At 43.3% G+C, this 23736-nt stretch overlaps 1 protein-coding gene and 1 non-coding gene across 3 annotated transcripts in view; both read left to right on the plus strand.

Moving 5' to 3' along the window:
- The window catches only part of PIK3AP1 (phosphoinositide-3-kinase adaptor protein 1), a 138733-nt gene that overhangs the window by 79278 nt on the left and 35719 nt on the right, over positions 1-23736 (plus strand). For both annotated transcript variants that reach the window (XM_021672918.2, XM_021672919.2), the window contains 3 exons: positions 2626-2815; positions 21669-21764; positions 23258-23455. In XM_021672918.2, the coding sequence (XP_021528593.2) occupies positions 2626-2815; positions 21669-21764; positions 23258-23455 (484 nt within the window). The remainder of the gene's footprint in view (positions 1-2625; positions 2816-21668; positions 21765-23257; positions 23456-23736) is intronic.
- On the plus strand, positions 1520-1626 carry LOC135274141 (U6 spliceosomal RNA). Its single transcript, XR_010341933.1, has one exon. It is a non-coding gene; the product is annotated as a U6 spliceosomal RNA (small nuclear RNA).

Below are 23736 nucleotides of genomic sequence, written 5' to 3' on the forward strand. Positions count from 1 at the left end.
TTGATTCAGGGAGGCACACAGAGGGGACTTCCCAGTGTTTACAGGTGTATCAGTGTTTTGAATGGCACGAGTCCTTGTTTTGGGCATTATTGACATAAATAAGGCTAAAAGGTGCTCTCAGTCTGGGTGTATTTACTCAGCTTTTTCTTAAAGTCACAAATGTACCAAATGTAGCATTTCATTTCCATGCCAATCATTTTTATTAAGAATCTACTGTGTTCATCGTAGCAACTAGTATTTATTGAATGTATTTGATTTGAGAATGTATTATCTCGTTTAATCCCCACCACAATCCTTTGAAGTTGACAGTATTGCAAGCCTTACTTTACAAAAGAGGAAAAGGGCTTAGAAAGATAAAGTCATTGTGCTTAGGGCTACAAACTATTAAGGGCAGAGACAGGATTTGCACCAAGTTTGATGCTAAAGCCTGGCCTTGTTATCCTGTTTATTTAACTGGGATGATTAAAGATGCACTTTCAGTGTGCACTGAAGTTAATCTGGGTCATATCATCTTTGCTTTCTCACTATGGTCACCTTCAACCGATGCAGCTTCAGCATTGTGACTGAAAGATTGTCCCTTGGTGTTGCTTATGGCCTCTTAGAACTATTCTCATTTCCTTTTTTCACCACGTCAAAACCAAAGGCCAGATCTTGAATTTACAACATTTGGAAGCTGTCATTTGGTTTACTGGGTCTTGTGAGAAAACTAACAAAGCGTCAATAATAGATTAGCTATTGGCCAGGCACGGTGGCTCATGCCTGTAATCCTAACACTTAGGGAGGCTGAGGCAGGCGGATCATGAAGTCAGATCAAGACCAGCCTGGCCATGGTGAAACTCTGTCTCTACTAAAATACAAAAAATTAGCCAGGTGTAGTGGCACACACCTGTAATCCCCGCTACTTGGGAGGCTGAGGTAGGGGAATTGCTTGAACCCAGGAGATGGAGGTTAGAGTGATCTGAGATCATGCCACTGCACTCCAGCCTGATGGCAGAGCAAGATTTCACCTCAAAAAAAAAAAAAAAAAAAAAGATTAGCTATCTTAGGGTAGTGGTGGTGAAAATGAGGACTTTTGTGGGTTGATGCTGAAATAAGAATTGTGAAACACTGACATTTCTTACCAGGAAAAGTTGTGCAGAGGTTTCAGAGAAGTTACCTCTCTGGCTTCACAATCACCTGGAGGGGCAGGATGGCGAGGGGGGACGGGAGAGGAACCTTTGTGATGTCAGGAAACTTCATCCCAGACCATCTCTCCTTTTGAGCACATAGGACATAAAACCGAGGCCAGAACCCCTGGAAACACAGGGTTCCTGACAGTTTGGAGGAGCCTGCGGAAGGAACAGGCTGTGGAGTGACCTCTGCCTACACACAGTATGAGAACACCTTAGCTGCATTCCTGTTCAGCTCATTTGAATTTTTCTGTGGCTAGTCAGTAAAGCTCACACCCTCTTATGTCATTTTTTTTCCCTTTTGAGGAACCACTAGGGTGTAGAAGAAAGATCAAAAATCAGGATTGCTTGTGCTCGCTTCAGCAGCACATATACTAAAATTGGAATGATACAGTGAAGATTAGCATGGCCCCTGTGCAAGGATGACACACAAATTTGTGAAGCGTTCCATATTTTTACAGGGAGGGGAGCATCACACACTGGGGTCTGTTGAGGGGAAACAGGGGAGGGACAGTGGGGGGTGGGGAGTTGGGGAGAGATAGCATGGGGAGAAATGCCAGATATAGGTGAAGGGGAGGAAGGCAGCAAATCACACTGCCATGTGTGTACCTGTGCAACAATCTTGCATGTTCTTCACATGTACTCCAAAACCTCAAATGCAATTTAAAAAAAAATCAGGATTGCAAGCCCTTGAGTGAGATACTAGATTTGCGTGAGCTTTGTTTTTCTCATCTGTAAACTAGGGAATATTATACCTTTCTCAAGCAGTAGCGGAATGGATTACAGGAGATAGGGGATAGGCAAATACCTAGCATCATACTTGACATTTAATAGGTGCTCATGGGAAAGTAACTTTTTTTGTTGTTTTTAGACAGAGTCTTGCTCTATTGCCCAGGCTGGAGTGCACTGGCGCAATCTTGGTTCATTGCAACCTCTGCCTCCTGGATTCAAGAAATTCTCATGCCTCAGCCTCCAGAGTAGCTAGGATAACAAGCATTCTCCACCATGCCCCACTAATTTTTGTATTTTTAGTAGAGATGAGGTTTTGCCATGTTGGTCAGGTTGGTCTCGAATTCCTAACCTCAGGTGATCCACTCACCTTGGCCTCCTAAAGTCCTGGATTACAGGTGTGAGCCACCATGCCTGGCCATAGGAAAGTAATTTTTAATTTGTATCCTCTGGTCACTGGACATTCAGCGAGTATCTCTTGAGCACCTAACTCTGTGCTTAGTGTTTTAGGAAGATGCGAAGATTAAAACAAAATACAGGAAAGAAACTAAAAAAGATGAGAAGCCTGGCCTCAAGGAGCATTCAGTTAGGTGGGAAAATACAGATACACACAAACAATTGCAATCCTGACTCACAGAAACCTTTGCTGGCCACAGTGCCATCAGGAGCCAAGTTCCACACAGAAAGCCAGGCTGCCTCAGTCTCTGGGCCTTGCCTTCTCTTTCAGGAAACAGTGGACATGCTCAAGAGTCACATTAAAGAAGAGCTGATGCAAGGGGAGGAGGCTGACGCTGTATACGAGTCCATGGCCCACCTTTCCACAGACCTGCTCATGAAATGCTCGCTCAACCCTGGCTGTGACGAGGATCTCTACGAGTCCATGGCCGCCTTCGTCCCAGCTGCCACTGAAGACCTCTGTAAGTAGCACAACCCAGTTCTGCTTCCACCTTACTGCTGAGAAACAGCTTTTTCATTCCAGTTGACGACGGCTGGGGGAGTCCCTGCTTCCCCTCACTCCACCCCAGAGAGACGAAGGTCCTGTTTTACGCAACGCTAGGGCTGGAGTCATGTGGGGTGGCAAGCAGAACCCTTCTTCAAACTTCCTCCGCTGTGACTGCTGGGAGAGTTTAAGCACTTATCTGGAAGTCAGAATGGATGAAGTCATTACCTTGTGATCTGAGAAGCCAAATCAGTGGCTCTCAGCCCTGCCAGCCTCCATGGGTCCTTTTTATAACAAATATTTTGTAATATACCCCCTTTCCTACTCTGACACAAGGTTTGCATATTATATAACTTACCTACGTATAAAATTCTCAGATATCAAATATATTGCCCTAATTGAAATAGGAAAGAGATAGAAAAGAAGAGGACATGCTCAGGCATGCCTGCACCAGAAGTCATGACAAATAGTCAGATGGAGACACACTCAGAATCACTGGCAGCATTATGGCTTCAAACGTTGACTGACACATGGCTGTGGTCTTGGTGGCTCAAATAATGGGAGCAGTGTTGTCACTGGCACCCAGATTTTCCTAGATGGTGAACTACTCTTTATGATTTCCTTTCTATTTTCACAGTAATTGAATTTCTAAAAAAAAAAAAAATAAGTTTTGCAAAAATAAGGTGTGTTTATATGTGAAACAGTTTAGGTTCTAGGCTCAGAAAATAATAAGTAGATTTTTGGGGTGGAGGGGTAATGTGATTTTATTGGATTAATATATAGTAAACTGATTTTCAAAATATCATTCTCCAGGATCACGATTTTTCTTGTAAACTGTTTAACAAACTTTGTCCATTTTTTATTATCTTGTTTGTTCCACTGCAAAAGCAGTACATTTTTACAAAAATGAATGAGCAGTACAGGCTCCCTCCAGTGCCTAAACTTGAAACAAAATAGGAATATACAACTGAGTGGAGAGAAGTCTATGTGACTTGTGACTCCCAACGAATATGGCATTAATAATAATTAGTAATAAAATAATAGGTGTATGTGTCCATATTTTTGCTAGTATCTGCTGACATTAAATTTAAAAATACACACATACATGTACATATACACAGATAGGTAGAAGTATACACGTAGGTATAAATATACATCGTACTCACTTTTAAAAACTTATATGTATGTCTGGGGGACTATTTGAAGTCATGAGGGACACGAAACATTTCTTCACTGTGCAGGAGTGTCCCATACATAGCAGGGTGTCTAGGGTCCTTCCCCCTTCTACTAAATGCCATTTCCTTGGTGACCACCCAAAACACCATCATAGACTTTCCAAATGCCCCCGGGGGCAGTGCCACCACCCTTGAGAACCACGGATCTAGGTACTACTGGATCTGATCTCCATGCACATACTGGAATTGAAGCAGGGGACACACAGCAGGCCCTCTTAAGAGGCTTATTCATGTGTCACCATCATTCTCTATGAAATGCTAAGCATGCAGAGGCACCGCTGTAGACTTAGCCCTCCTTCCCTCTGGATTTCGTTAATAGATTCAAGAAAGGGAAGTATCCACCAAGGTATCAGCATCATGGATGGGGGAATTTCTGGAATGGGCTAGATTGAGTATTACTAGCCTTCAGTCTGAAAAGAAGATGTAGGGCCCTGGGCCCACAGGGAGGCGGGCCTGCCTTTCCCATCCATGAACTCATGGAATAGCAGGTACCAAGAGGGTGCCTTGGAGAGAAGGCACAGGTTGGTCAGAGGGCCAGAGGCAGTCTCTGACGCCAGCAGCCTTTGACACTGATCCCAGCACCTGCAGGATGTGGTCCAGCTGTTGTCAGGCGTTTGCCAGTCAGAGGGCTGCTCCTTCAGGAGAAACAGCAGCAAAAACTCCGCTCCAGCACCTAACTGAGAGGGCTGGAAGTGCTGGTAGAAGCTCTTTCTGAATGAGCTGTGCCTTGGCATGGATGTGAGGAGAGAAAGCATCCTCCCTATCATTAATACCCTTGATCTTACTGAAGTCCAAAACTACCCTACGAGGATGCTTTCATTACCTGCACTTTACAGATGGGGAAACGGAGGCACAGAGAGGTTGAACATTCCCAGTGTCACCGTCAGTGATAGAGCCCAGATTTGAATCCAGATTTCTCTGTCATTAGAACCATATTCCATATACTATGGTAGAAATTGTTATCCAACACCATGCATTTTAGTTGTGGTTCCTGTTGGAAAAACCATCTGGCCTCTATAGTCATGCTTCCCCTAGCTGCAACGCTAGATATTGGATAACAAAACAGCCTCTGGCGCCCCCTAGCCTTGCCTATCATCCTTCTACCCATATATGCAATAAGCATTTCTGGAGCATCAAGTACATTTCAGCTACTGATCTCTCCTGGGTATTGGAGAGCCAGGCAGGGAATTGGGTAGGACCGAGTCCTTTCTACTGTGGAACAGGGACTCACTCACAAAAGAACACTTGGAGAACCACCAGTACCCACTTGAATCTGGAGACTGCATCATCCTTTCTGCCCGTGTCTTTGCTAGGAAACTGCTGGACAATTAGAGAATGCCCTATTTTATTGGCAGTTTAGTGCTGACACAGCCTTAGCACTTATTGGCCCCCTTGGATGTTCTAACACATGCCACGTCCCACCACAGCACTGGAAACCTGCAGGGAATGCCAAAGGTGTCTCTCCCATTATTCCTGGTGTGCTGGGCCCCTCCCAGCAGGATCGGTGAGGTTTACCAGGGCTTCCCAAGGCAGCAGTGTGCTGTGGAGCTAGCCTGGTTTGTAGCCAACTGCAACTTGTAAAGTCACCCGGGCCAGGGGGCTTCTGGATGCCGTGGAGCTGGAAGAAGGCTGCCAGGTGGAGGCAGGCTGTCAAATTTGGCTTCTTTTTGCATGAGAAAAGGAAATTCACCCTATTTTTCTTTTCTTTTCTTTTTTTTTTTGAGACAGGGTCTGGCCCTATTGCTCAGACTGGAGTGCGGTGGTACAATCTTGGCTCCCAGTAACAGCCACCTCCCTAGCTCAAGCCTTCCTCCCACCTAAGCCTCCTGGTTACTGGAACTACAGGTGTGATTCACCATGCCCAGCTAAATTTTGTATTTTTCACATAGATGGGATTTTGTGATGTTGCCTGGCTGGTCTTGAACTTGTGAGCTCAAGCAATCCATCTTCCTTGGCCTCCCAAAGTGCTGGGATTACAGGCGTAAGCCATGATGCCTGGCCCACATTTTTATTTCCCCAATTATATGAACTCTGAATTTTCTAACTCTAGACATGGTTTGGTTTGTGTTTTTGTCTCTGTGGCTGTCAAGTTTAACCTTGAGAATGATCGCTTACCTCCTGGCTCAGAAGCAGCAGCAACTGGGACCTGGGGAGGAATCATTTATTTTACTAACTGTGGCTCTGCAGGTGAGAAGGCAGCTTAATTCATAAAAGAAGTAGGATAGAGGACACACTACTAAATCTAAGATGCATATTTGTAGTACTGCCCAGCAGAGTAATAACTTGAAACATCTGGCAGCTCTTTAAAACACTGCCCATATCAATATGATCTCATCTGACCGTCCTAGGGTTTGGTGGATAGAATTATCCCTGTTTCACAGGAAAGAAAACCAAGGCTCCAAGATTTAGTAACTTACTTAAGTCCCATCAAGGGAGGACTGGACCAGGAATCTGTGTCTTCATATTCCCAAGAGGCAAATCTCTCTGCTGTCCCACTGGAATATAGGGGTCTCCTGGCCTGCCCTTCTAGGGTCTGCATTTGCCAGCCCTGAGATGGACACTTATGCTGAGATGGAGCTATTTCTAAACGTCTAGATTACCACGTTTATCAGTGCCCCACCATTGACTGTGGTAACCCTAGAGGCTAAAAATAACCATATTAAGGAAATGAGGCTGTGTTCATTCACTCACTCACTCATTGACTCGCTCACAGGACAAACATTATAGGCTGGCAGGCTTTAGGCCTTTGTCGAACACCTAACTGTTATTGGGACAAATCTTTCTGACTTGAGTTTGGGAAAGGGTGGTAATGAGGTCGCTTCTCCAAAGAGAATCCAAGATAATCACCTGAGTTGGAAGGTTATAGGGGACGATCCCAGTGTTAATTGAAGTGGGGTTGGGGAGAGGTGTTGGGTTCTGACCTTGAGATTGTACAATTCTGCTCTGATCTCTCCTTGCCCTGAACTTGCTTGCATGGATGTATACACACACACACACACACACACACACACCACACGTGTCACACTCACAGTCTTTAGTTTAGATATGCTGCCACCAGGTGGTAACTACGTGTCTTTGTTGTCAAATCTTCAACTTTGCTCCCAATTCTCTTGAGAATTTTTTGATCGAGGCCCCACAGATGGGCTGGGCAAAGTGGTTCATGCCTGTAATTCCAACATTCTGGGAGGCTGAGGCGGGAGGATTGCTTGAACTCAGGAGTTCGAGATCAACCTGGGCAGCATAGCAAGACCTCATTTCTACAAAAAGTAAAAAAAATTAGCTGGGCATGGTGGCACATGCCTGTGGTCCCAGTTACTCAGGAAGCTCAGGTGGGAGAATTGCCTGAGCCTGGGCATTCAAGGATGCAGTGAGCCGTGACTGCACCACTGCATTCCAGCCTGGTTAGCAAAATGGGACCCTGTCTCAAAGGAAAAAAAAAGACCCCACATATTTAAAGCACCAATTTCCACACCTTATTATGTAAGAGATAAAATGTCTTTATTAAGGACAAGCTTATGCAAACATTAAATAAAACTCAAGGCAAGCGTCTGTGGTGTTTTTACTATCTCCTCATCTTTTTCTCACTTAGTTCTTTGGCCCCTGCCCTTACCTTGGAGAATGACATGGTAGTCCTGGTGGTCCCTGGACCTAGGTAATTAATTTTGTGTTGAAATCTTGCCCAGTCACTGGTCACCTCTCTGAGACTCTGGGTAGAAAAGCCTTGGGAGCCAGTTCTGGGAGGCTCTTGTCCAGTCTGTTTCCAAGATAATCTGCTTTGTGGGTTGTAGCTTTGCTTCAATACCTGAAAGCCTCAATTTTCTTCCATAAGAGAATGGAGCAAAAGGAGAAAGGCATTATCAACTTGCCATTAGAAACTGCAGACTCACTAATCAATCCCAGAGGGCTGTTCTGCTTCATGTTACCCTGCATTGAACTTTTCTTCTGAACCCCTGATCCCTGCCTCATGGTTCTGTGGCTCAAGTGTTTATGTAGTGGAGAGCTGACTTAGCTCTAGCTAGCTTGCCGGCTTCCCTTAGCAACCTCCTTGGTAACTGGCATCTTTGTAACAGATTATTTCCAGCAGTGTTTTCTTTTCCTGAGCTCTCTGATTACAGCCCCTCTCTGCAAGCTGGGTTCTGTCTGAGCTGGGGGCACACTTGGGGACTGTAAAGGACCTCACAGCCCAGCCCTGTAGGTCTGAAACCAGCAGAAGGACGATTTGTATGCAAAATGAATAAATTACTGGTTTGCTTATGAAACATGCTGCCTCTCCTATCTGTACCCTTTTCTCTCAGGAGCCTCCCTTCCTCCTGCTGAGGCTCCGTCATCCTCCTGCTGTCCCTTTTGGGAAGATTCTGGTGAGTAGAGCCAAGAGATGCTTCCAGGCCAGTGGACCTGGGTGCATAGCATCTTATCTGCAAGGACAGAACCCACTGGGAAGCAGGGAGATGAGCTCAAGGTACTTCCTGACTTCCTATTCCTTTCTGCTCCTCCAGAAATAGAAGAACTGTGTTGGGGACATAGGGACTTAGTGAAAGCATGCTGGATTGAATGTTTTAATGTTAAAAAGATAAAATCCCCATCACCAGCAGCAACCTTGCTCCCGTCTGAACCTGCACAGCTTGCAGGTCACGCTTTCCTTGGGACACTGCACACACATCCCCTTGGGCTCTAGTTATATACATGTTTCTCTGGTTACCCTCTCCTGGCCTCGATAGGAAGCATGTCTTAGAGCTTTGTATCATCCACAGTGCCCAACCCAGGGCTGTACGCAATAGGTGTTCGACCATTTCTTGAATTTGAGATACTAGAAAATAAGATGTAATTCTCGACTTTGTGGGTAGAATAGTGTGTCGATATTCCAGTGCAAAGACTCCACCTACCTGAGAGGTGGTATTGAGACAACTGTTAGTGTCTCCGACTGTGGGACATCTTGGTGGCAGTAACTCCGTTGGTCACTACAAACTGCCTTTTTTTTTCATGCTCCCATGCATTTGACTGTGCTGTTCCTTCTGCCTAAATTGCCTTTCTCTTTTCTCAGCTTGGCAAATGCCCAGTTTCCTTCACAAAGCCCAAATGCCTTCATATTCATGCGTACATTTGTTTTGCCTTTATTAGTTTGTTCATTCACTCAACAAATATTTATCGAAGCTCTCATGTGTTTACATCACACCGTGCCAGGTGATGATGAATCAGTAAACAAGCTGGCAGGAAACTTGCCTTTCAAAACATACATTCTAGTGAAGAGCTGGATATTAAACAAAGATACCATATAACTGAATATATAACCATGAACTGTGACAGTGCTGTGGAGGAAGGAAAAGGACACTGCTTTGAGAACGCAGGTGGGGCTGTGTTCAGGTGGGCTACCACGTGTGACTCACTGCACAGCACCACAAATGCATCCCATAGACTAACTCCTGCACGACAGAGGGTCTTGTGCCTACCAGGGGTACTGTATTGAGGCATTTGTCTGCATAAGAAAACCACAAAACTTGTTTGCAGCTTCTCCTAGACTATTTATCCTCAGCTCCTTTTTCATTGCCAATGCCTTCTAATTTTAGACTGCTATTCTCGTGTGTGCGTGTGTGTGTGTGTGTGTGTGTGTGTGTGTGTGTGTGTGTCTTAGTCTATTTTCTGTTGCTATAACAGAGCACCATGGACTGGGTAATTTATAAAGAAAATAAATGTATTTAGCTCACAATTCTGGAGGCTGGGAAGTCCAAGAGCATGGTGCTGGCATCTGGTGAGGGCCTTCTTGTTGCATTATAACACTGTGGAAAGTATTCCCATGGCAAAAGGGCAAGAGCAGGAGAGGCAGAGAGGACTCGCTTTTATAACTAAGCTACTCTTGTGATAACAAATCCACTCCACGATAGCAACATTAATCCATTCATGAGGATGGAGGGATTAAGTTTCTAACACATGAAATTTTGAGGGACACATTCAAATCATAGCATTCTGCTCCTAGCCTCCAAAATTCATGTCTTTCTCACATGCAAAATACATTCATTTCATCCCAGTTGCTCCAAAAGTCTTAACACATTCCAACATCAACTCAAAAGTCCAAAGTACATAGTCCAAAGGCGTCAGAACCAGGAAGCTGATTGTGTAACTCTCAGTCTGAGGCCAAAAGCCTGAGATCCCGAGGGGAGAGCAGCTAGTGTATGTCCTGAAGTCCAAAGGGCGGAGAGCCTAGAGTTCTGATGTCAACCAGGAGAAGAAGAGTGTATGCCAGTGTGTGCCAGCTCCTGGGGAGAGACCAATTCACCTTTTGTCTGTTTCTGCTCTATTAGGGCCCTCAGCTGATTAGGTGATGCCTGCCTACATTGGGGGTGGGTCTTTTCTATGTATTCCACTCACACTCACATGCTCCTCTTCTGGAAACACCCTCACTCTAGGTATTCCCTAATAAAGTCAAGTTGACACCTAAAACTGACCATCACAGGCCAGGCATGGTGGCTCACGCCTGTAATCCCAGCACTTTGGGAAGCCAAAGTGGGCAGATCGCTTGAGTATGGGAGTCCACACTCAATCTGCTTAGCCAATACAGCAAAAACCCATCTCTAAAAAAATTTTAAAATTAACCAGGCATGGTGGTACGTGCCTGTAGTTAGGAGGCTCAGTTGGGAGGATCAGCTGGGAAATCAAGGCTGCAGTGGGCCATGATTGCACCACTGCACTCCAGCCTGGGTGACAGAGTGGGACCCTGTCTCAAAAAAATAAAATAAATTAACCATCACTCGTGTGTGTGTGTGTGTGTGTGTGTGTGTGTGTGTGTCCTTCTCTCTCTTCCATCCCATTACTTCTTCTTTAGGGTATAGAAAAGCTGGACTTTTTAATTGACGTGGTCAGTCAAACCGTTCTACCTGGGGACAAACTGACCTGTTAGGCTTCAGGTTATCTTCAAATGTTTGACTACAGTGCTTCTTGCTCTATGGCTCTCTTTTTGGCCACAAAAGATTCTTGCTGGGAAAAAAAAATTCTTTTGGCCTACTTTCAGAGTTTGAAAGCCTTTCTACAAGAACAGTCTTTCAGTAGCTGACATTTCACTGTATTATATACTCAGACTTGGTTTTCTATTAAATTAACAGCATATAATCTGGATGGAGTTTCCACTGCAGCTAAGTAGTCTGTGCCCCACGAGGAGTATCATATGGGTGTCTTTGAGAATTCACTATTGCTCTTGATTCATTCCTTAATTCAGTGCCTGCCTGGGTGTTCTCACTTCTGTTCAAGCTTCTTGCATTCCAGGAGTGGACTCTTTCTGATTGACTCCTTAAATCCAGTGCAGTGTGACTCTATAGCTGGCTTTTCCAGAAGGAGGCTGTGACCCCAGACTCTCCTTGTCATTGTTGTTGTTTTCTTTGCTGAAATGAAAGAACTTTGCACTTTCTTCTCAGACCAGCAGGTTTCAGTGCATTTTGGGTTATTTTCAATTTGCAAGTTGGGATCTGAAGTACAAACCCTGAGCATTCAGGAATGCAGGGATTTGTTCTGATTTCCCTCACAAAATGCTCTTTGTCTAGAAACAGACTCCCTTCACTTACAGAATTTTCTGTGTAGTTCACTGTAGGCCATGGTTGGATGTATACGTGGGGTTGTCATATTTAGAGCTTGAGAGGGTCTTATCACTCATTAACTTTAAGCAACCAGGTACCTTTTAAAAATGTATTATTATAAAGGTAATATCTGCTATTACCAGGACTTAGTGCCTAATTAGGTATGGAAAATAGCACTTTAAAAGTAATTTCACATGGCAGTGCCAATTGGCCAGTATTTTTTTCTTTCTTTTTTTTTTTTTTTTTTTTTTCTGAAATGGAATCTTGCTCTATGTCCCCTGCTGGAGTACAGTGGCGTGATCTTGGCTCATTGCAATCTCCACCTCCTGAGTTCAAGCAATTCTCCTGCCTCAGTCTCTTGAGTAGCTGAGATTAGCACACCACCAGGCCTGGCTAATGTTTTTTTTTTTTTTTTGTATTTTTAGTAGAGACAGGGTTTCATCATGTTGGCCAGGCTGGTCTCAAACTCCTGACCTCAGGTGATCCACCTGCCTTGGCCTCCCAAAGTGTTGGGGTTACAGGCATGAGCCACTGCATCTAGCCTAGTTTTTCCTTTCTTTTTTTCTTTTCCTTTCTTTTCTTCTTCTTTTTTTTTTTTTAGACGGTGTCTTACTCTGTTGCCCAAGCTGGAGTGCCATGGTGCAATCTCAGCTCACTGCAACCTCTGTCTCCCAGTTCAAGCGGTTCTCGTGCCTCAGCCTCCCAAGTAGCTGCGACCATAGGTGCCCACTACCACAGCCTGCTAATTTTTGTATTTTTGGTAGAGACAGGGTTTCACCATGTTGGTCAGGCAAGTCTTGAACTCTCAACCTCAGGTGATCCTCCCGTCTCAGCCTCCCAAAGTGCTGGGATTACAAGCATGAGCCACTGCACCTGTAATAATTACTGGCTCCAGTTGGCCAGTATTGAGTGCCTGGGTGCTGTGTTGAGGACAGAAAGAATGTTATGATTGGTTAGTGATGTTTGCCATGAAAATGGAATAGGGACATGGAGGCCCGTGTATGGTATCTGCTGTTCCTGGTCTACAGAGATATTTATGTTCAACTAAAGATTTTCAAAAATCATTTTCTTCATAATATAAACGGAAAAATCATTTTTAGGTAACTTCATTTAAGGCAGTGCACATCTAGAGACTCAATAGCATCTATTCAGAACAAGGCTGCCCAGTCTGTGTGTAAACATGATGGACTCACTTGAGAGTGCCCTAATTCCTGTCTTCTCTTCCCTTCATTGGCCCAGTATGGGAAGGAAATTCATGGCAGGCTGACTGTGCCTGATACTTGGATCTATCTTGGGAGGCAGAATAATGCCCCTGAATCTGTAAATATGCTAGGTCACATGGCAAAGGAGAATTAAGATTGCAGATGGAATCAAGGTTACTAATCCGCTGACTTCAAGATACGGAGAATATCTTGGATCATCTTGGTGAGCTCAGTATAATCAAAAAGGTCCTTACAAGTGGAAGAGGGAGTCAGAAACAGACCAGAGAGAGAACATCCGGGGGAGGACTCAGTTCAGCTAAGCTTTCTGCCCAACATTGCTGGGCTTGAAGATGGCAGAAGACAGCCTAGTGCTCAGGAATGCAGGTGGCCTCTAGAGTCTGGAGAGGGCGAGGAGAAGTTCCTCCTCTGTAGCTTCCAGAAAGGAATGCGGCCCTGACAAAACCTCCATCTTGACCCAGTGAGATCACTTTCAGTCTTCTGAGCCACAGAACTGTAAGATAACAAATTTATGTTGCTTTAAATGGTAATGTGTCATAGCAGCCATAGAAAACTAACATACCAACTAAGTTGCCTCAATATAATAATAATGGTAACCATGAAAATTTAGTGCCTGGCACTACTGGTAAGCATTTTCTACGCATCTCCTTTGGCCTGAATGATCATCATGTGAAGTAGGTACTGTTACTTATCCTCACTTTACGGATAGAGATATAGAAACTTAGTGATGTCAAGTGACTTGCCCAAGGACACAGAGCCAGTAGTCCTCAGAGGCAGGGCTTGAATCCGGGTCTCCATGATATCAAAGTCCATGCTTCTGATTGTGATGCCGACCTACACTGGTTGCTCAGTGGCCAGCACCTGAGGCTTTATTAATTGCCTGGTTTCAGCGGCTGCCTTTTTCTGATTTAAGTGTGTCCCCTCCATGCAGTCTGTTCAGTTGGCTCTCGCTCTTGTCAGTGCCTTTACTCCTGACTTCGGGTCTTCCCCTGTGTCTGCAGACCACCCTCCCCCCGCTCCTCCCTGCGCCCTTGCTCCCATCATGTTCTTCCAGCCATGCCTCAGATCTTCTGACTTTAGGCTCTGCCCTGATGGTTAACCTCTCCCTGTGGTTCTGGCTGCATGGAATGGGGCCAGCAGGGGTGAAAGAGCTGCTGGAATTGCCCCTTGGTGTTCACTGCTGAGCCACTAATAAAGGGTGTGATGGGCATCAGGGAAGTGTAAGGCAAACGGGCATGGGACCTCCAAGTCTGATCTGGACTGCAGGAGCAGAGCCTTCGCAAAGAAGGGAAGAAGCCTGCTGGCTTTGTCAAGCCAGTACTTAGTGTCCAGAAGCCACAATAAAGAAAATGCACCTGGCCAGGATCATCTGTGAGTTAGATTTCCATAGATAATTCCATTGTAAAGAATTGATATTTGTTGTCTGAAGATTCCTCCCTTGCTTTAGGTGTATTCAAATATAAATATATTGAGTAGGCATAGTTTTTACTAGGCTAAATATTATATATGAAGTAGTTGAGAATATGTGTGGAAATTCAAATAGTACAATGAATTTGTAAGCATTTATTACTTTGAAGGCAGAAAACTTGAGTTCAAACAAATAAAGGTCCTGGTTAAAGAAGTGTAAATTGAATCCTCTTTTTTGAGTTGTTCTCTGTTTAGGACATTAGCCTGGGTATAGAAGTTAATAATAAAAATAATAATAATAGTAATAATAGTAGCTAGCATTCCTTTAGCACTTCCTATGTGCTAGATACTGTGCTCAGCAGTTGGCAAGCTTCTAATTTAATACTCATGACTAACCTATGAGATATGTACTATTATTATCACCATTTTACAGATAAGAAGAGAGAGAAGCTGAGAGGATTTCAAAAACTTGGCCCCAGATAATTATGGGCAAAGAGAAAATATAATAGCTATCATTTCCCTTTCTGCATAAAATTTTGACCTTTGGTTGACTTCCTAGCTCTGTTACCCCGGTAACCTGATAAGAGCCAAATGTCAACTATGTTTCCAGGCAACATTGCCTGCAATAAAAATGGCTCCTGATTGGTAAATTGCACCTGGAACTGGGAGGATCTGTACAGGAACTAGAAATACTGAAAGGGACACCATTCCTTGACCTTTCCTGAGGGCCTTGACTCTGGCAATTCTCTCACTGGGGCCCCAGAAGCCATGCCTCTGGAGTTGCTATGAGAAATTGCTCTTATAGTATGTGAGGTTTTTCACCAGCACGTCCTGCTATGGATCTTGTCTCTTTGCATCTGAGCTGCTGGTCAGGTGCAAGGACTACTCAAAGGAAGATCAGCTCTCCGTGCTGCCCTGCTAGCTTGTGTCCTATATCTTTCTGAGTATACTGGTGCCAAGCCTGGCCCAGGGTCATCTTGTGAGTCTGAATGTTTAGTTGAGCCTAAAAAGACTGGTTGGTGTTGGACTGGTGGGTGTGTAGTCATACAGCCAGAAGTGAGAAAGACAAAATTAGAACCCATGCATTTTGATCCTAATGACCAAGCTTCTAATCATCCTGTGAGACACTCTTACGGAGGCTCAAGGAGGCCGAATAACTCTACCAAGTCACAGAGCTGATATTTAGCCGAGCCTACATTGTTGCTTCCAAAATCATGCTCTTAACCACCAGTTAAGGCATGACTATAATGTAAAAGTGTTTGTTTTTCACAAGTGGTTCATTTAGCACCACCTTGATCATTGTATCCACATACATGTGTTCCACAGTGTCATTGGAAGGTACTTAGCTTGATAGTGCAGGCAGATAGGAAGGAGGATTATTGGATCATCCACAGGAGCTATGATTATTTAGTTTTGCTAGAGTGGTTCCTCCTCTCCTTTTTATATGTATAAAAAATTATTCTTGAAATACTTTTAGCTTAGAGAGAAAAGTTGCAAAAACACCAGAGCTCCTGCATACCTTTCACCCAGGCTCCCTTAATATGAACCTCTTACATAACCATGGTACAATGACCAAAGCCAGGAAATTACATTGGTACAGTACTTGTAACTAAATTATAGACCTTGTTCAAATTTCTCTAGTTGTGCCGCTGATGTTCCTTTTCTGTTCTGGAACCTTTCTAGGATCTTATAATGCATTTAGTTATTTCTTCTCAGTCTCCTTCAGTTTGGAACAGTTCCTCAGTCTTTCATTGTCTCGATGCTTTGGAATAGCATTGATCAGAATGCTCTTTTGTAGAAAGAATGTTTGTAGAAAGAATGTAGAAAGAAAGAATGTTATTTTGTAGAATACCCCTCAGTTTGAGTGTGTCTGATGTTTTCTACGATTGGGCTGAGGTTATGAATTTTTGGCAAGAATGCCATAGAAATGATGTACTTCTTGGTGCAAGGAGTCACGATGTTTCTAAGTCTCATTACTGGTGCTCATTCACTCATTCTTTTCTGTTCTGTTCTTTCTTTTTTTGAGACAAAGTCTTGCTCTGTCCCCCAGGCTGGAGTGTAGTAGCACAATCCCAGCTCACTGCAACCTCTGCCTCCTGGATTCAAGCTATTCTCCTGCCTCAGCCTCCCGAGTAGCTGAGATTATAGGGACCCACCACCACGCCCAGCTAATTTTTGTACTTTAGTAGAGACAGGGTTTTGCCTTGTTGGTTAGGCTGGTCTCGAGCTCCTAACCTCAACCACTCCACCTGCCTCAGCCTCCCATAGTGCTGGGATTACAGGTGTGAGCCACCTTGCCTGGCCTTTTCTTTTCTCTTTTTAAGTTCTTTCTTTAACTCCCTCCAAAATGAGCACTTTGGGAAAGGGGTTATAGTACCTGGAGTGGAAGTCTGCATCCTTACTATGTCAGCATGCCAGGCCCAGCCAGGGATGCTCTTGCTTCTACTATTTTCTTCCACATTTTATTGCCCTAAATTCTCTTTGTAGCTCCTTCAGTTTTGCACCTACCTCTCCGACATGCAAATCAGCTCTCTCCAATTGAACTTTGTTAGTGAAAATAGCTGGACCATTGCATGAGGCTTTTACCACTCTGTCAACAGAGTTGACAGATTATGTGTGTGAGATTTGTGTTCTGATATTATCAGCCTGGGAAATTGGGTGATTAGTGATTATAACGGTCCTGAAGTTGCTGTGCCCTGGAGAAGGTTCTTGGAGATGCTGGCACCTGAGGCAGGTATGGTTTTCTTGAGAGTCCAGCGCTGGGCAGTATAAAGCTGGACTACAGGTCTGCGGAGTTTCTCCCTCCCCTCATCTTTAAGGGTGTCTGACCCAAGCATGCCTTCCCTTGGGGGCAAGTTCCTTGGTACTTCATTGCTGGGTTAATGATGAGTTTCAAACTGGAGTTTAAGAAATTAACTGGGGCCAGAGTAGGGCTTGGGCAGGTGGGAGTGGAGATTGGGGTAAGGCTTAGGAAGGAGGAAGGCAATACGGAGTCTTGGTCAGGTAGAGGAGGGTCCTGCTCTTAGCAGGGCACACACCTTCCCGTTTTTCTTTTCTTTTTTTGAGACAGGGTTTCACTGTGTCACCCAGGCTGGAGTGCAGTGGCGTGATGCTAGCTCACTGCAGCCAGATCTCTTGGGCTCAAGCAATTCTCCCACCTCAGCCTCCTGAATAGATGGGACTACAGGCCTGCACCACCATGCTCAGCCATTTTTTTTTTTTGTAGAGACAGGGTTTCACTATGTTGCCCAGGCGGGTTTTGAACTTCTGGGCTCAAGTGATCCTCCCGCCTCAGCCTCCCAAAGTGCTGGGACTATAGGTGTGACACCGTGGGCCCGGCCTCCAATTTTCTAACTCTGTGAAAAAAATGTTCCATAAAACACAATTAAGCAACTTAAACTGAAAGTCTCAACATATAAGTAGAATTTTTCTGGTCTTGAATTTTCAAAGAATGAATTAGCTGTGAGTTCTTATCAAAACATGTTTAAAATAATAAATGCTTCTCTAGGTATGCTTCAGGATTAGTACAATTACCCTAAGCTTTCTAGTCTGTTATGGAATTCAGTGGTGACAAAAGCAGGCGGGTGGGATTCATTTACTGGGTCCTCATTTGGAATTGTAGTGCCCTGAACTGGAGGACATCAAGGTACATTATACTTATGTAATGTGCTCACTACACCAAGAGACACACACTGAAGAAGTAGAAATAAGGAAGTTGGTTTTTGTTTTGTGTGTTTTTTGGATAATAAGGTAACACGAGCATGTCAGAGTACTGCATTTCTTTATTTTTTCAAATAGGCTGAAAAGCTAAAATATAGGAAGATGAACAGTGGAGTATCTTTCTGTATTACTTATCCCCATCTCAGTTCCCAATAAACCACTGATATTAATTTCTCATATCTCCTTCCAGTTTCTTTTCTTTTTTTCTTTCTTCTTCATCTTCATCTTCTTCTTCTTTTTTTTTTTTTTTTGCTGAGACAGGGTCTTCTTGCTCTATCAGCCAGGCTGGAGTGCAGTGGCGTGATCACAGCTCACTGCCACCTTGACCTCCCTGGCCCAAGCCATTTCCCTCCTTGCATTTCAAGTGTCTGGGACCACAGGGAGGTGCCACTATACCTAGCTAATTTTTTCTATTTTTTATTTTTCTTGTAGAGATGGAGTCTCACTTTGTTGCATAGGCTGGACTCGAACTCCTAGGCTCAAGTGATCCTTCTGCCTTGGCCTTCCAAAGTATTGGGATTAAGATGTGAGCCAACATGGCTGGCCCAGAGTTTCTTTTTTATATATATAGACAAATACAAAAATAGAATCTTATTTTGCCCTTTTTGGGTAGCATATTAATTATCTAAAATATTATATTTTTTGAAGATTCTGAGTCTTCAGATTCATCAGAATCTTCAAGAATATATATTTCCTGATCCAAGATGGCTGATCACTAGCAGCTCGGGCTCCTAGCTCCCAGTGAAAGCGCAGAGAACGAGAGGACGCCATACTTTCAGACGAATATTAGTTGCTCACAGACCAGGAGATTCCCAGCAGAGGAGCCCCACGTGTTGCCAGGGCGACTCTTGTGGCCGGCGCAGCGGTTTTGCTGGTGCCTTAGCGTGCCAGTTTTTGGTGCAGAGTCCGGAGATTCCCGGGCAGAAAAGCACCATCAATCTTAACACCGCTATTTTGGCCGACGCAGTGGACTGCTCAGATTTCGGCGCTGGGAATCAACAAGTTGGACGTCTGCTCAAGTTGGTAATTACAAAGACGACAGATAAATATTTAATGAAGGGAAGAAATCAGCGTAAAAAGGCAGAGAATCATCAAAATCAGAATGCCTCTCCCTCTACAGGGGATCGCAATTCCTCATCAGTAACGGAACAAGGCTTAATAGATTACGAGTGTGTTCCAATAACAGAAGCAGGCTTCAAAACGTGGGTGATAAGAAACTTCTGTGAATTAAAAGAACTTGTTCTAACCCAATGCAAAGAAACTAAGAACCTTGAAAAAAGGTTTGACGAAATGTTAATGAGAATGGACAATTTAGAGAGGAATATAAGTGAATTGATGGAGCTGAAAAACACAACACGAGAACTTCCCGAAGCATGCACAAGTTTAAACAGTCGAATTGATCAAGTAGAAGAAAGGATATCAGAAGTCGAGAACCAGCTCAGTGAAATGAAACGAGAAGACAAGATTGGAGAAAAAAGGATGAAAAGGAATGAGCAAAGCCTCCAGGAAATATGGGACTATGTGAAAAGACCTAATTTATGTTTGATAGGTGTACCTGAATGTGATGAAGAGAATGAATCCAAGTTGGAAAATACTCTTCAGGATATCATTCAGGAAAATTTTCCCAACCTAGCAAGGCAGGGTAATATTCAACTCCAGGTAATACAGAGAACACCACAAAGATATTCTTCAAGAAGACCAACCCCAAGGCACATAATTGCCAGATTTATTAGGGTTGAAATGAAGGAGAAAATACTAAGGGCAGCCAGAGAGAAAGGTCAGGTTACGCATAAAGGGAAACCTATCAGACTTACAGCAGATCTCTCAGCAGAAACCCTACAAGCCAGAAAAGAGTGGGGACCAATATTTAACATCCTTAAAGAAAAGAACTTTCAACCCAGAATTTCCTATCCAGCCAAACTAAGCTTTATAATTGAAGGAAAAATTAAATCCTTTGCGAACAAACAAGTACTTAGAGAGTTCACCACCACCAGGCCTGCTTTACAAGAGCTTCTGAAAGAAGCACTATACATATAAAGGAACAACCAATATCAGCCTTTCCAAAAATATATCAAAAAGAAAAGAACATTAACACAACGAAAAATTTACACTAACTAATGGGCAAAACAGCCAGCTAGCATCAAATGCTAGTATTAAAGTTATATATATTCTAATTGGATAAAAAGCCAAAACCCATTGCTATGCTGCATCCAGACCCATCTCACATGCAACGATACACAAAGACTCAAAACAAAGACAAGGAGGAAGATTTATCAACCAATCAGAGAGTAAAAATAAACAAATAAAAAGCAGGAGATGCAATTCTCGCCTCTGATAACGTAGACTTTAAAGTAACAAAGAGCAAAAGAGGCAAAGAAGGACATTACATAATGGCAAAAGGATCAATGTAACAAGAAGAGCTAACGATTTTATAGATCAACGAGACAGAAAATTAACAAGGACATCCAGGACTTGAACTCAGACCCGGAACAAGTAAACTTAATAAACATTTATAGAACTCTCCACTTCAAATACATAAAACATACATTACCACCTCACACCTATTCCATAAGTGACTATATAATTGGAAGTAAATCACTCCTCAGTAATCGCATAGCATTTCATAGGTTTGAATGCAATATTGGTTGGCTGCTCGTTTGTTATTTTCTTCCCTTATTCCTTCCTGTTTACATCAAGTATAATTATTGGTATAAAAGAGGTTTTCAATACCCATTACTAAACTGCATTCTAGCCTGGGCAAGAAAGCAATACTCCCATTCTCTGTCTCTCTTTCTCTTCCTTTTTCCTCCTCTTCTTTATTCTTTTTCTTTCTTTCTTTCAAAAAAAAAATATATATATATATTTCCTTTTTATTCCTTTTTGTCTCAAATTTTTTTAAAAAAAATTAAATAATATTGTTCCAGTTATAGTTCCCTACTAGCCCCCTCCGGAATCTAGTTATCCTCCCTCCCTCTCCAGAGGTATTTATTCAATATTTATCATTCCCAGAATATTTATGTGCATACTGCATTTGTATGAATTCATAAACAATTTGTACTATATTTTTATAGGTTAGAACCTTATGTAAACAATATCATACCAAACACCTGTCTGTAACCTTTTCACTCAACATTGTTTTTCAAAAGTAACTATGTTGATAGAAATAGCTTCAATACATTCTTTTTAATTGTTGTATAATGTTCCATTGTTTGAATAAACCACAATTTGTAAACTAGGCATGGTTTAAAGCTGCAGTGTGCTGTGGTTGTGCCTGTGAATATCCACTGCACTCCAGCCTGGGACCCTGCTTCTAATATGTATATATACATGTGTGTATACACACATATTTATAATGCAATTTATTCCCTGTTATTACTTCCTTTTTTTCTGTAATAGTGCGACGATGTAGTATTTCAAAATTTAACCTATTATTTCAGATGCAAATAAGCATATCTTTACCTTTTGAGACCTGTGGTGCAAGGAAGAGCCTGAGGGTTGTGCACGTTGCTCTCTTTCATGCCCCACACTTACTGGGTGTCCTTGAGTAAGTGGATGGATGGAGGGATGGATAAATTGATGAATGCTTGAATCTCTTAAGAGAGTTGCCAAACCTCATAGTTTCATCTGTAAACTCCTTGCCTGTGTAGGAGAACAATATATAACTCTTAGTCTCCTTTTCCTTCTAGATGTTGAAATGCTTCAGGCCAGTACATCTAACCCAATCCCTGGAGACGGTTTCTCTCGGGCCACTAAGGACTCTATGATCCGCAAGTTTTTAGAAGGTGAGTTGTAGCCATGAGCAGGGAAGCTAAAAGAGTGAAAGAAACAAATGCAAGACGTTGTCTGGTTCTCTTTGAGGGTTGCTCCTGTCAAGGAATGGGTTGCTGCATACATGGCATGTGATGTGAATAAAGGCACTCCGTCTCCCCCTACTTCTCTACCTTGAGCTCCCCCATCAGTCCTTTAGAGGTGGTCCAGGAGTTCCAACTAGTGGAGCCACTTATTTGGGTAAACAAGTTACCTTTAGCAAGACCTCTTTTGAAATACATACTTTGCTTTTATTTGACCAAAATTTATTGAGTACTTACTATGTGCAAAGCACTGTTCTGGATGTTGGGGCTGGAGAGAAAAAGAAAAATAAGCTCTGATGAATGCCTTCAGGAGACTCTACTTGCTGGTAAAGGAGGGGAATATAAACAAGGATTACTAAGTTGAGGCTGTGTTATTTAGTGGCTAGGAATGTGAACTCTGATCTGTTCTCAATTGTCCCATCCAGTTAGCTGGAACACCTTAGGCAAGTTACTCAGCTCCTCTGGGGCCCAGTTTCCTCCATTGTAAAATGAGATAAATATTGTGATAATTAAATGAGTTAATATACATTAGGTCTCAGAGCACCACCATGCATATAACAAGCAGTTGGTAAAGATTTATTATTGTTCTTTTTATTATTGAAGATTTCAAAGATAGAGGGCGTTAAATTGCATGAGTCATTCTTTAACCCTGTCCAATCGTTTACAATGTATGGTGGGGTCCGTTAATCAAGTAGATATAGAAAGCAGAGTGCTAAGAGGATGGGACTCAAGGGGACAAAAGTAGTTTTCACAGTGGAGAAGAAGGAAAAAACTCTAAAGCAGTGGTAGATAAACCACAGCCCGGCCAGCTGACTGTCTTGTAAATAAAGTTTTGTTGGAACACAACATGACCATTTATTTAGTATTGTTTATGGCTGCTTTCATGTCACAGGGGCAGAGTTGAGTACCTGCAACAGACTTTACGGCCTCAAAGGTTGAAATATTTACTATTTGGATCTTTAAAAAATGTGTTCTGACCCGTACTCTAGAATGAGAGGTTTTCCTGAGAGGAGAGTCCTGGGCAGTCTGTTTCAAGCCCTGGATAAGAAGCATCATTTTTATTGGACAGTTGGCAGTGAACGCCCCACCTTTCTTAACTAGGGCTTTGACAGTTAGTCTTATCTAGGACTTTCCTTAGTTCTAATGGGATGAATAACTGAATCCCAGGAGTAAAACAGAGATAATAAAGCCTTGTGCTCATCCTTGCACTGCATCGCTGGGTGTCAATGAAGGTGGCATAAGTGTTTTCTCAGTTGCTTTGCATGGTGTTCTGAGTAGATGGTACAGGAAGCGATACTGGGGAAAGTACGTGGCAGAGGGCAGCACTGAGAAAACAAGGTAGGGTCCCTCACTCTGCTTTTGTGACTGGCAAACCCCCAGTTTGTTTGGCCACTGTTTTCAGTCACCTTTCTCTGTGTTTCTAGGCAACAGCATGGGAATGACCAATCTGGAGAGAGATCTATGCCATCTTGATCAGGAAGAAGATGTTTATTACACAGTGGATGAAGATGAGGCCTTTTCCGTGGACCTGGCCAGCAGGCCCCCTGTCCCAGTACCCAGACCGGAGACCACTGCTCCTGGTGCTCACCAGCTGCCTGACAATGAACCATATATTTCTAAAGGCAAGTGTGGCAGGGAATGATGCCCAGCAGGGTCTTTGGAGCTTCTCAACAGGGATTTCCTGGATGATCTGGCTTTTTGAACCATTGCTCAGAGACTATCCCCTTCTAAATGGTCTTCAACCAGCCCTAGTAGACAGGGTCATATCTTGGGACAGATTATGGAGCTAGAATAGGAGCAATGACCAGAGTCAGTGCTGGCCTTCCAGGAAGTATTTATGCACAGTTGCAAAGGCAGGTAAACAAGAATCCTGATAAATTTTTATCTCCTGAAACCATTCTTG

This window comes from Aotus nancymaae, unplaced genomic scaffold, assembly GCF_030222135.1.
Source record: "Aotus nancymaae isolate 86718 unplaced genomic scaffold, 86718_ANA_hifiasm-v0.15.2.pri h1tg000010l, whole genome shotgun sequence".
Taxonomy (NCBI): domain Eukaryota; kingdom Metazoa; phylum Chordata; class Mammalia; order Primates; family Aotidae; genus Aotus; species Aotus nancymaae.